This window comes from Diceros bicornis, chromosome 4 (genome assembly GCF_020826845.1).
Source record: "Diceros bicornis minor isolate mBicDic1 chromosome 4, mDicBic1.mat.cur, whole genome shotgun sequence".
Lineage (NCBI taxonomy): Eukaryota > Metazoa > Chordata > Mammalia > Perissodactyla > Rhinocerotidae > Diceros > Diceros bicornis.
The window spans coordinates 27,770,520-27,785,196 of NC_080743.1; the positions used below are offsets into that span (position 1 = coordinate 27,770,520).

Below are 14,677 nucleotides of genomic sequence, written 5' to 3' on the forward strand. Positions count from 1 at the left end.
TCCAGAGTTAGGCAGTCCAGGGCTTGGTATGGTGGTCCTACAAGTCACCAGAGACCCAGAATCCTCTTATATTTCTGCTCTGCCATGTATGTTTCCATTCTCAGGCTATCTCACGGTCTAAGATGACTGCTGGAGTTCCAGCCATCACACATACACTCCACACAGCATGTAGGAGGAAGCGGGCAGGGAGACAAGAAATGATGCCTTATTTATCACCTGGCTCCATTTCCTCTAAGCAGCCTTCTAGGAAGACTAGCACACTTCTGCCTACATCTTATTAGTCACAGGGTCACACCTAGCTACAAAGTTGACAAAGAAATGTAGTCTTTTTCCTAGGTAAGTAAGAAGATTCTTGGACAGTCAGCTAGCAGTTTCTGCCATAGGTATGTAAAGCATCTAATGTAGTGCCTGGAACACAGCAAAAATTCAAGAAATGGTTATTACTAATTATTGTTATCACTGGTTGAGATCCTTAAGACCTGCTCTCAGCTTCCTCAGTTAGCAAACTAATAAAAATGATACCAGAACTTTCCCAAAGACTTCTGTATACTGGTCAACTTAGCAAAGGAATGTTTGTTCAGAAAAGGTCTGTGTATAGAAAGAGTAGAAATCCTTCAAATGAAGAAGAGTTAAAGGTGTACTATGAAGCTGTGCAACTTTCTCTTGAGAGGAGATTAAAGTTACTCTGAAGCCATTTTTTTCTGCCTAAACATAAAATAAGAATTCTCAAAGAAACAACTTAGAGAAAGGATCAAGTTGGCACACGAAGCCTTCTATATACTTATTCTTCTCCAAATTCCATGAAATGATGGACATGTGTGTATGTGTGTTTATGTGTGTGTCTCCATCCATGAAACTACAGGAAAGCAAGAAAGTATGTCATTAGCGGACCAGAAAGTTGAATGTTAGAAATCGGGTCTATAAAGAAGATCAAACCTATGAGAAAAACAAAACTTGAGGATATTATCCCTGATACATGCAGAAGAATGAATAGATCAAGAAGGAGAGAGGGTCCTGAGGTATTTGAGCAATTCACTGGAATGCCGTATTCTGAGCAGGTGTGTTAGTCCACCCCTGCCACTCTCTCTCATTTGTGGAAAACATTAGGTAGTTGTGGTATGTATTGAGAGGCTAAGGCAGGCAGTGTAGGCACTGAGGCCAGAGGCAGGGCAGTGCTCCAGGTAGGTGCCAAACCCCAGGAGAGGTAAGAAGACTTTATTCTTAGATTACAAGATATTTCCACACTTTTATGGCAGCAAATTAACTATTTCTCCACAATCATTAGAGATAGTAAGTAACAGAATAGGTAGGAAAAAAGATATTTACAAACACAAAAGCAAACAATGAAGAACTACCTAATATTTGAGGAAAAAAATCACCATAAAAAAGATGTACAATTTAATGAATAAAATAACTGACAATTGAAAAAACAGAGTTAACAGTGCACAGAAAAAGAGTTTCAAAGTAATTATAATTGATATATATGATTAATATTTTCAGAAGGTTAGAAATATCATGTACATTTTAGAAGTCAAGCAGAGACCCAGTAAAATAAAAATTTTACCACTGAAAACATTCAGTAGATAAAGCTGAAGAGCAAATTAGTGAGATGGATAACTGAGCTAAGACGTTCTCCTAAGAGCCAATAAAAAAGAACAAAGAGATAAAAAATATGAGAGAGAAAGTATAAAATGTGGGGAGAGTCAGAAGTATAAAATTACAATTCACATAGAACAATCATAAAAATTAACTATGCATTAAGCCACAAGTAAAATTCCCAAAATATCACAAAGCAGAACTCCGATAGGCTACATTCTCTAATTACAATCCAATAAAATTATAAATTAACAATAAAAGGATGACATTTTAAAAAACTACTAATTTTAAATTTTAAAACATTTTAAATAATTATAAAGCAGAAATTAAAACCAAAATTATAAACTATTTAGAAAGAATAGAAATGGATTTAGAAAATCTATAGAACAATGTCAAAGTAGTACTTGCTAACAAATTTGTAGTCTTAAATACTTTTTAGATAATAAGCAAAAATAAATGAAGCAAACATACAGTTAAAAAGACTACAAAAAGAAGAAAGTAGAAGGAAGAAGACAAAGACAAAATGAGAAATTAATGAAATAGAAAATAATAGAAAGCAAAAGATTAAAAACTTGAACAGAACTGGTAAACATGACCAATAAGTCAAAAATAAATGGCTTGAAAAGATCAAAACATAAAAACCTCTGGCAAATCTGATTAAGAAAAAGAAGAGATGACACAAATAATATTAGAAATTAGAAAAGAGACATTACATATTCAGAGTAAATTTTTAACTTATTAGAAAACAAAACACTTTATGCCTTTAAAACTGACAGGCTGGATGAAATGAGTGATAGCTCAGAGACATATAAACTAACAAAAAGTGATTCAAGAAAAGTTAGAAACCCTGCAAAGAACAAAGAACATAAAAGAAATTGTGGAGAAACTCAACTTTCAGATCCAGTGACAATGGTGAACTAAAATGGGTTGCTGGCTCTCTACCCTGAACCCAATCCTGTTTTTACAAACAAGTGAGAAGGAGGTTGATGGATCCCAGAACCTAATCCAAAAAGTGTGAGAAATCCCTTGGTGGTGAAACACTGGAAACTTAACCACTAAAAACAGTAATAAGACAAGGATATTTGCTCTCTCTGAAGCTAGAGAACAGTATACTAGAGGTTCCAATCACAACAAGTTAAAGAAAATAGAGTTATAATTATTAGAAATCAAACAATAAAACTATCACTCTTTACAGATGATACAATTGTCTATCTAGGAAATCCCAGCAAACAAACTGAAGGACTACTAGCACTGTTGAGAGAGGTCACCAAGATAGCCAGATAAAACAACCAAAATTCAAAAACTAGTAGCCTTCTTATATACCATCAGTAACTGACTATAAAATACAAAGTTATGCAATGTAAAAAAAAAGACTCTGTTTACAATATCAAACTCCATAAAATACTGATAAATAAATCTATCAAAAAATATAAAACCTAAATGATTAATTACAAAATATCACAGAAAGACATAAAGATCTGAATAGATGGAGAGAGTTACCATATTCCTAGATAAAGATTCCAGAATTGTAAAAACAAGAATTCTTCACCAAACTAATCTATAAAGCCAATTTCAACAGGACTTTTTTTTTTTTTTTTTTTTGTGAGGAAGATCAGCCGGGAGCTAACATCTGTCAATCCTCCTCTTTTTGCTGAGGAAGACTGGCCCTGGGCTAACATCCGTGCCCATCTTCCTCCACTTTATATGGGACGCTGCCACAGCATGGCTTACCAAGCCGTGCATTGGTGCACGCCCGGGATCCGGGCCGGCGAATCCCGGGCCGCCACAGCGGAGTGCGTGCACTTAACCGCTTGCGCCACCCAGCCGGCCCCTCAACAGGACTTTTTATAGACCCTGATGAACTGATTCTAAAGTTCACAGGCAGGAAAAATGCAAGAATAGCCAAAAACATTTTTTAAAGAACAATAAGGAGGGACTTGCTTTACCAGATAACAAAACATGCAACAAAAGAATAGCAAGTAAAACAATGTAGTATCATCACAGCAACAAAATAAATAGACTAACAGTAGGTGTCCAGAAACAGACCCTTAGGAATTTAGTTTATGAGAAGGTGGCATTTCAAATCAATACGCAGAGAGAGAAAGACAGCATATTTATCAAACACTCCTGACTATCTTTTTGGGACAAAATATAAATAAATTCTTAATTCATACCATATACAAAAATTAACTCCAGATGCCTTCTGAAAAGCCTACAGGTAAAAATAAAATGATTTTAAAGTATTAGACGAAATGATAGGAAAAGTCCTATGATCTTAGGATGTGGGGCAGAGACTGCTTTGCCTACTCAACATTCATTCTCTCTTTCATTCTTAATAGCAGAATCCCAATTTTAATCTAGGCACACTATCACCAAGACATTTCCCAGTCTCCTTTGCACTTAGCTGTAGCCATGTAACTAGTGCAAAGTGTTATCTGGGACTTCCAGAAGTCTAGGTTCTAGCTGATGAGCAAAAGTCTTGTCCTGGACTTCCATGAAGTCCACTGAAAAGAGAGAGGATACTCAAATGTAATGGCTGAAGCTCTTGCAGTCATTTTGGACAATGAGGCGACCTTAAAATAGAAGTCGTGTGGGATGGCAGAACTGATGACCATGCACTGATGACCATGAAGCCTCTATATCTACTGTAGCCTATCTACTTTGCAGTTGTCTATTCTGTGAGAGAAAAGTAGCCTATCTTGTTTGAGCTATTGTAAACTCATTTTATTACTGTTTTATGTAGTTGAACCTAATCCTAAGAAATAACAGGATGGGAAAGACCTTTCTAAACAAGACACAAAACCTAGAAGTCCTAAAGAAAAGACTAATATGTATGATTTTATAACAATTTAAAACTTCTGTATAAAACCAAATAATATGTATGTTCCCTCCTAATAATCAGGGATTTACAAATTTTAAAATATAATTTTTCACTTATTAGATTGACAAAAGTTCAAGATACAAAACAAGCATTGGGGATGCAATGTATGCAAACAGTCACTCTTTTTATACTGTGGGTGGGAACTGTAAATCAGAGAAACGTTTTCAAAGGCAATTTGGTATTAATTATTAAATCTTTTCATGTACATAAACTTTCACCCACAAATCTTTGAAAAATATGGTGTAAATACAAGGAAGTTCATTTCAGCACTATTTGTAATAGCAAAAATTTGTAAACCCTCTAACTCTTCATCAATAAAGGAGTGTTTAAAAATTACAGTATATTCCTACTATAGAATACATTGCTATTAAATGAGGTTGACATGTGTATGTACTGATATAGAAAGAATCATGACATATCACAAGAGCAATAATTATAGTATGATCTTGTTTACATAACAGACATTACATATGTTTATTAGCACACATGTATGTACTAAATAAATAGAAAGGAAACTGGGGGATGGCCCAGTGGCCCCCAGCAGTTAAGTGCGCGTGCTCCGCTGTGGCGGCCCAGAATTCGCCGGTTCAGATCCCAGGCGCGCACCGACGCACCACTTGTTAAGCCATGCTGTGGCGGCGTCGGATATAAAGTAGAGGAAAATAGGCATGGATGTTAGCCCAGGGCCAGTCTTCCTCAGCAAAAAAAAAAAAAAAAAAAGAGGGGGATTGGCATCAGATGTTAGTTCAGGGCTGGTCTTCCTCACAAAAAAAAAAAATAGAAAGGAAACTGGAAGGATGCACAGCAAGCTACTGATGATAGTTACTTCTGAGGAAGAAAGAAAGGGGATCAAGGGAGAACCTACATTGTGCTTTATTAATCTTATTTTTGACTCTAAAAATGAATCCATGCCTTACTTATATAATATAATAACAAGAAACAAATGAATAAGAAAAGAAATCATTAATTTGGAACTATATCCTATGAGTTCATTGAAAAATATCAGATAAAGAAAACTGGTAAAAATACCAGTTAAGAAAAATACCAGTTTCGTCTTCTAATGCTGAAGACGAAAGACCTGAGAATTAAAGTTATGAAAAATAAAAAATAGCCTTAAATTAAAGGGCAGAAACTTGAAGGATAAAATTTTAAAATTAAGAGGATTAACATCTACTTGAAAAAGAATAGATCTGAAATTCAGCAGAGTAACAGGGACATGAGAGAGACATGAAAGAAGTAACTATTAGCTATCACCCACCCACTATCACCCACCAAAAGACTGTACATTTTGGATTAAGAAAAGACCTCACACACATTCTTCCTGCCACACTCAAGTAGATGCATAAAGGTGGGAAATGATAATGGGAAACTAAATTATGATACGTATAAAAACAATTATAAAGGCACTCAATTTTAAAATCTGACAGCCCCAATCAAAAGAATGTATGACTCAATTTAAGGCAAGGTAAATGGAAGCATTAAAATTGCAAGAGAGGGGCCGGCCCAGTGGCGCAAGCGGTTAAGTGCAAGCGCTCGGCTTCGGCCGCCCGGGGTTCGCAGGTTCTTCTCCTGGGCGCGCACCGACGCACCGCTTGGTAAGCCATGCTGTGGCGGCGTCCCACATAAAGTGGAGGAAGCTGGGCACAGATGTTAGCTCAGGGCCACTCTTCCTCAAGAAAAAGGGGAGGACTGGCATCAGATGTTAGCTCAGGGCTAGTCTTCCTCACAGGAAAAAAAAAAAAAATTGCAAGAGAGTGTTCCCAAGAAGATTCTTGTGGAAAAACGTCTTGATTTAATTTGACTCAACAGTTGATGCAATAGAGTATATTAGAAAAAACACTGAGAGAATCAAGAAATTTAGGTTCTGGTTCTAGCTCAGTTCCCAATACAGCAACATAACCTTGGGCAAGTCACAACTTATCTGAGCATCACTTACTTCATTTGTAAAATGAGAGGACTGGTCTATATGATCCCTAAATTCTCTATGATCTCTAAGGATATTTGAATTTCTAGAGAAACACAGCTAAGAAACAGAACATTAACTTCTGCTGTCCAGGCTATAGATCTATCTGCCTGATGAGCTGTATACAACAGTGAGAAGTTTGTTTTTGAGACTTCAATGTATTCAGGACATAAAATTCAATGAGATGTCAGGAAGTATCCCAGAGAAAGAATGGCCTCCTCTAGCTAAGGAGGAGAAAGAAATTCTTTGGCTAACTGGTTTTATTGAGCCACATAAAAAAATCATTTTCACCTGAAATCGCATCATCTAAATCAAAAGATTCAACACTAAGACCTATATACTCAGAAAACCAAGCACTTGGCATAGCAGAAAAGACTATCATTACATCTGTGATTGCAAACTGGGTAAAAGTCACTACAAGTTACAATGTAACCTTAGTTTACTCTTCCAATAACTACTCCTCTATACAAACTTCCCATTCTTGGCAGAATAGTCATCCCATTGTCATATATACATTCCTTCACTCATGTTTTTGCTTTTCCTATTTCTCTCTCCCAGAATATGACTATCATTCAACAAAAATTTATTATATGTATTTTCATACTGTCCATTATTTTTATACACATGGTTCTCATTCAAGCTAACTTGCAAGCTCCTGATGATGAGAAGTATATCTTCTTTCTATCATCTACCTTGCCTCAACAGAACACACTCTCAATAAATGTTTGTTGATAAAAACAATTCACAGGTCATCTATTTCAACTAAAGTCTGAGAGATTTTGGAAATTAATTTCACATCTACATTCTGACACCTCATTTTTATGTAAATATGTTCTTTTTGTATCAAGGAAAAACATTTAAAATAAGTTTTAAAACTAAAAAAAAATTCATAAATATGAATCATGAACAGGTAGTCAATATTTTAAGACATTTAACAATTCATTATCTTTACCAATTTACTTTCATTTCTCTTGTTTTAATTCTTCCTTCCATTGGAAATCTGTAAATAAAAACACAAGGCAAAACTTTTATTATTACTTATTTTAACTAAATAAAACAATTTAAAAATTATTTAGAACATATTTAACTTCTGCACCTGATAGTTAGCCGATTTGGATCTTTGTTCAAAGTATTCAGTGTTTTCTTTTCACTTATCCTTAACTGTACATCGAGAAATTCCTTGCAGCTGGCTATCATTGTGACCTATAAAATTTCAGCATTTGTCCATTTAATTACGTCCATTCTTTACTTCTTTCCTCTCATCCTCTTTCTCTCTACTTATTTATTTTTCATGCTGCCTTAGGACATCACGGTTTTGTCATTTAGCATAATAGAGTTAAAAATTTGCCTTATACATTTTGCTTCTTTAAGGATTCATTCATTCCCTCATTCACTAACAAATGTTTAAAAACACTTATTATATGCCAGACATTGTGCTAAATACTGGGACTATACCAATAAGACTGTAAAGATTAACAAGAGAAAATTTAAAATATTCAGCCCAGTACCTACCACATAGTAAGCACTCAATAAATGTAGCTCTTGTTACTACTACTATTACACTATTATATTATTATTCACCCTTCTATAGTTTGTAAATCATTATCCCAATTGAGGCTAATTTTGCAGTGGACAGAATGCTTTAGATATTTAAAAATTTGTATTCTAGAGCCTAGTTCTGCCAGATGACTTTGAGCAAAGCTCTCTCTGTGGTTTGGTTTCTCACACCTGTAAAATGAAACTAACACCTGTTCTAATTCATACAAGTCTTTAGTTTTCATCAATTTTTGTGCACTTTTTAGTATAATAATCTTATCACAATAATCAACTTAGATATTTTAAATTAAAATGAATGGTTTAAATTTGAGAATAAAGGTGAATATCTTGTTTTATATTCATGTCTCCAGCAAAGGGAGAAGGGACCAATACAGTTACCAGGTACCAACAACATGACTATGGTTCTATTCATTGCTGTAGCAGCAAAGTTGCCCCCACTGTTGATATCTTAGTATAACCTGTTTTCACTCCCATTTTCTCCACAATCAGTTCTTTTTTCTAGTCTATCACCAATGCCATTCTATTTCTACTGTTACTGTTATTCTGATGCAAAAGATTTAGGGAAGAGTTGCAAGTACGTGGCACACATGTCCCTCATTGCCTCTCACTCACAGCAGACTTTCCTAATATATCATGCCACATCTTCTTGGAATCTTTCTCAACATATTACACTTGGTAGCCACTACCAAGGTAATGGGCATTATCACATAAGTTGAAAGGTAGTTGCCATCCCTACTTTGGGTATGCATATAAATTTTCTTAGTTTGGATACAGAGATACAACTGAAAATATATTCTAAGGAGTAATATTCCATATCTCATGATAAAAGGTATATAAGGGAGGAGAGATAAGCACTATAATAAATGCTTTCTTTTCCGCTCATTCATTCATAAATTACATGAGATATGCAAATTAGTTGTTTCCCCAATATTATTTTATGCTATACCATTATTTATTTTCTAGTGAAAATTAATTTACCAGATCTGACAAAGTTTCTTTTCCACTTATTGTACAAAATTTCTTCACTGTCTCAAATGTAATATAATACCAAGCCATCAATCTTCCTGCCTCTGTGGGAAAAGATGGAAAAATAAACATTCACCCCTTCAGCTGAAACAACTTGCTTTTTCATCAGTTAACAAACATTTCCTTACCATCTATTCTGTGCCTATAACGGCATCAGACACAAAACATACACGAAAAAATCAAGAAGACACAGTCTCTAGAACTTACAGGTTGGTTAGGGAGATAACCACATGGGAAACAGCTAGACTAGAGGACAAAATCCAGTTAATGATAATATTTACATTCACTACTTAAGTACAGAGGAAATTAAGCCTAAGAAAACAGTCAGTGTCAGATGGCCTAGTAGAGAAAATGGGTCTTGAGCAGGATTTAAAAGTAACTAATATGCCTTGGCAGAAAGGAAATAAAGCCATTACGACTTTAAGAAAAATCAAGACTTGCTTATCAAAAGAGTAAAGTTAAAAAGACAATCTTTAGAATACTATAATGAGAAATATGGCTTGATAGTGACTATGAGTTCAGGTCAAATTGACCTGCTTCGAATCCTTACTCCACCACTTATTAGGTAGGTGATCACGTGCAAGTTTCTTCACCAGTTTCTTAATGAAATGTGGGGACAATAGAAGTATGTATCTCATATGTTTGTTGTGAAGAAGATTAAATGCAATAATACATGTACAGTACTTAGCACAGTGCCTAACATTAAATAAATGTTGCCTACTTTTATTATCAAAACATGATGAATGATGGGGACCGCCTGGTGGAGCAGCGTTTAAGTGTACACGCTCCACTTTGGCAGCCCCGGGTTCGCAGGTTCGGATCCCGGGTGTGGACCGACGCACCGCTTGTCAAGCCACGCTGTGGCGGCATCCCCATATAAAGTAGAGGAAGATGGGCATGCATGTTAGCCCAGGGCCAATCTTCCTCGGCAAAAAGAGGAGGATTGGCATTGGATGTTAGCTCAGGGCTGGTCTTTCTCACACACACACACAAAAAAAACATGATGAATGATAGACTATGGAAGCCCTGAAACACCCTTGAAACACTATTAACGGAGTTTAGAATTTGGATTTGTTTTGTAAAATAACAGAGGACCACTTAAAATTCTTGAGCAATATTTTAATTAAATTAGAGTTTGAAAATAAATTGTTTTGGAAATAGAACATTGGGTTGGTTGTGGGTAGGGGGATAGGTAGAGTAGGGGTAATTAATAAAATGGAATTCATTTAAAAGGTTACTGGTTTCAATTATAAGTTGTCAAAAACATAAAGAATTTCAAGCCTTGTGAACCACACAGAAAACATCTGGGAAGAGGAAAATGACATACTGCTTCTCAAGGAAAAGGCAAAGATTTATGTTTGTGCTACAGGTTTTGCTGAAGACAGGAAAAATCTGACATTCCATCAGACTTACAGGCATCAAGGACATGATACAGTAGACAGAACTAAGAATCAGGAACAGAGAAGTAGACAGGCCAGCTTAAAAGCCACTTTCTCAATCAGGAAGCTGGTGAATATGTTCAGCCAGAATGGAGGTAATGCAGTGGGTCATAAAAGGGAGCTTCTGAGAGCAGTGTGTGACATATCAAGAATATGGTTACCAAGAGAACTAGTATGTTAACCTTTAGGGTATATTTAAAGATGTTCCTCTTAACCTAGATGTTTATAAATTAATATAGGGTATCTCCCTGCTACGGAAAATGAAAGGTTTTGAGAAAAGACTTGATACTTGCTGGTTTATTAGTAAGGATGAAGGTTTCCTAGGTAAGGTATAAAAATAACCTAGAAAGAAAGCCATGAAAAAAGTGAGTCAAGATAGAAGGAATGGAAAGAATTTAAAAAGATTTGCAAGTGAAGAGATGAAATAAAGAGGCAACTTGCTATCAATAGAGCTGTTGAATGAAGAATATTCTCCTAGTAGCAAATTCAGTATATTTCAAAGTAAAAGTCATAGAGTTGGGGGGTGGGGGGGTGGAGGTAGAGACTATGAGAATGCACCTCTCACATCTCCTACTACAAGAAGTATCTCTGATTGGTGGCCCCAGCTACTATGCTCTAAATTAATCACCATGTTCACATTGAGATCACACTTCTCAAGAGATGCTGCAAACCAATGACTCAGCATAGCAGGAATATTAAGGTAGGACTATAAGACAAGGGACTCCTCAGATGGGCAACTTTGACTTTAAGATTCCCCATCAGCTTTGCCAAATTGTGTTAGGACTGCATTACAGGCTAAAATCCTTCTTCCTTCTTTCCTTCCTTCTTCCTCTCTCCTTCACAGAGGTAAGATCTGCATTCCGGTTTAATGACTTTCCCAGCCACTTGCAATTACCGCCGATTTTCAGAGGGTTGATCCTTATTAAATTCAGGTAAATGAAGACTTGGCCTTTGGAGCCTTTCTCCTATACACATTACCAGGAAGAAGAGCTAAAAACTTTGGCAAGAAGACAAACATACAGACAAAATATCTAGTTACATGAGTATTACGACCACAAATTTAAAAAGCAAAAACTATATGAAGCAAAATCATTGGAATGTACAGACTAAGAATTTAAATACAAAAAGTAAATGTTCAAAGAGATAAAAGAAAATATTGGTAATATGAAGGAAAAAGAAGTCATAGAAAAAGAATAATTAGATACTATGTAAGGAACTTCCATCTACATTAATGGTAGGGTAAGTAACTATGAACCAACCCTTCTGCTGAAGGCAAATAAAATAGCTAACTGAAACACGAGAAGTATCTTTTATAAAGCATCAAAGAACTAACAAGATCTTTATCTGGGAGAGGCGTTAAAACCAAAGAATAAGCACACACAAAATATTTACAAAAATTGACCACATACTGGGACATAAAACAAGTCTCAATAAATTTCAAGATTGCAATCATACAGAAAATGTTATCTGGTCACAAAGCAACTGTACCAAATGTCAAGAACAACAACAAGAAAAAGCTAGGAAAGAAAAATAACTAGAAAATCATCATGGAGAGAGAAATTAAGAACTATAGTTCTAAATAATTCATAGGTCAAAGAAGAGATCATAATGGAAATTAGAACATATAACTGGTTGATAATGAAAATACTACAAATCAAAGCCAACAAAAATTCTTAGCCTTAAATAAATACATAGCACTCCTGTACATTTACATAAATATTTATTTCCTGTAAATATACAGTATACGCATTCTTATAAAATCTTGCATTCTGCAAAACTGCATACTGAAAATAACAGGGCTTATGGAAAAAAATGTTGAAGCAAACAACTAAAAACTCCATGCAACCTTACAACAAGAACACAAACCTAAATAATAATCCTAACATAAATACTAGCACAGTTAAAAAGGCACGTTAGGGGCCAGCCCCGTGGCTTAGCAGTTAAGTGCGCAAGCTCCGCTACTGGCAGCCCGGGTTCAGAACCGGGTGCGCACCAACACACCGCTTGTCGGGCCATGCTGAGGCGGTGTCCCACATACAGCAACTAGAAGGATGTGCAATTATGACATACAACTATCTACCAGAGCTTTGGGGAGAAAAAGGGGGAAAAAAAAAAGGAGGAAGATTGGCAATAGATGTTAGCTCAGGGCCGGTCTTCCTCAGCAAAAATAGGAGGACTGGCATGGATGTTAGCTCAGGGCTGATCTTCCTCACACATACAAAAAAAGGCATGTTAAATTCCTCATAAAGTTATACATACATATATACATAGATACACAACACTTTGTGGGTTTTTTTTAAGTAGCTTGATGGTATAGGGTGTAACAAGAGTTGAGGCTGTGGAGTTATAAACACAAAGGACAAAATGTACAAAGATTGGGCATTGCATAATATGTATTTTAAAGTCAGAACACATGGCCAACCTGGGCCCAGAGGAGGATCAGGTAAAAGCACATTATGTGCAGTACTATACTCCTCTGAGAATTCAGCTATGTTCAGCTAGATTTGTGTATTTTATGCTAAACTGCTGTGAAGGTTAATTTTATGTGTCACCTTAACTGGACCACAGGGTGCCCAGATATTTGGTCAAATATTATTCTGGGTGTGTCTGTGAGGATGTTTTTGGATGAGATTAACATTTCAATTGGTAGACTAAGAAAAGCAGATTGACTTTCCTAATGTGGGTGGCCCTTTCCAATCAGTTGAAGGCCTGAATAGAACCAAAAGACTGGCCCTCTTGCAGTAAGAAGGAATTCTTCCTGCCTGACTGCCTCCAGCTAGGTCTGGGTCTTTTCCTGCCTTTGAACTAGAATTGAAACACGGGCTCCCCTTGGGTCTCAAGACTGCCAGCTTTTGGACTAGAACTTACACCATTGGTTCTCCTGGTTTTCAGGCCTTCAGACTCAGACTGGAACTACACCATTGGTTCTTCTGCGTCTCCAACTTGCTGATTGCAGATCTTAGGACTTCTAAGCCTCTACAATCATGTGAACCAATTCCTTATAATAAATCTCTTGCTCTCTCTCTATCTCTGTCTGTCTGTCTGTCTGTCTCTCTCTCTCTTTATATATGACATATTTATATTATTTATATATAGATATATATACACACATACATACACACACACATCCTGTTGGTTCTGTTTCTCTGGAGAACTCTGACTAATAGAGCTGCTATTACATGAGGTGCTGGGGAAAACGGTATATCATCAGTGCAAATTTTTCATTCATAGACATGAGTCTCAGTTTTACCATTTGCATAAGAACCAATTCATGTTACTGAAATATATGTTGTAAGAGATCAGATTGTATTAGAAGCCGAACATTAAGAGCTAAGTACCAATCTTAACAAGTTAGGAAAAGAACAGCAAAATAAAACTAAAGAAAGCAGAAGGAAGGTAAGACTAGAAATTAATTACATAGAAACAAATGTACCACAGAAAGGATTAGCAAAGCCAAAAGTTGTTTCTTTGAAAAGACTAAAAAATTGATAAAACTCTATAAAGACTGATTAGGAAAAATGAGAGAAGGCACAAATTACAAATGTCAGTTCAAAATGTTTTCTAATTTTCCCTGAAATTTCCTCTTTGATCCATGGATCATTTAGTAACGCATAAACCAAAAAAAAAAAGTTAATTTTTCTCTATGTAAATTTAAAAAAATAAAGAAATGCTGTAGGAATTTTCAAGTTGCCTAGAAAGCCCTTTCCCAGTCAGAGATTAGATAATAAGCTCTATTTTCTTCCATTTTTAAAATACCTCCATTTATCTTCCATTTTTAAAACACCTTCATTAAATCTATTTAGTATTCAATTTTGATATATAACAATGTTTCCCAAACCATGTTCTATAACATTAGTGTTCTTTGCAGTATTAATGAATGTTCCTTTAAAAAGGTTTCTGTGGGCAAATGAGAATGTAAAAATCCTAGGTTAACAAATTTAGAAAGGATCAGTAAATTTAGGCTCTTTTTTACTGCCTTTCTTCTCAGCACATTTAATATGCTATTGAACTCCATGAGTCTCCTAGAAAAGACAGAGAATGCAGTTTTACTGTATACTATTTTACTCTGGAAACTTTTCCTCCCTCAGAACATTCATTGGGATAAGCTGGTGTGTGGAATGAAGATCTAAATTGATTTTCACTATACTATTTATTGAAATATCAATCCCAAAGCAGTGGTTCTCAATTTTAATGTACAAAAGAAGCATCTGGGGA

The 14,677-nt window shown here is 35.6% G+C and overlaps 1 protein-coding gene across 1 annotated transcript in view; it reads right to left on the reverse strand.

Moving 5' to 3' along the window:
• HFM1 (helicase for meiosis 1) overlaps nt 1–14,677 on the reverse strand; it is a 101,108-nt gene that overhangs the window by 39,214 nt on the left and 47,217 nt on the right. Inside the window, exons 20-22 of the mRNA XM_058538500.1 lie at nt 8,976–9,067; nt 7,537–7,643; nt 7,393–7,440 (exon numbers count right to left, since the gene is read on the reverse strand). Coding sequence (XP_058394483.1) covers nt 7,393–7,440; nt 7,537–7,643; nt 8,976–9,067 — 247 coding nt within the window. The remainder of the gene's footprint in view (nt 1–7,392; nt 7,441–7,536; nt 7,644–8,975; nt 9,068–14,677) is intronic.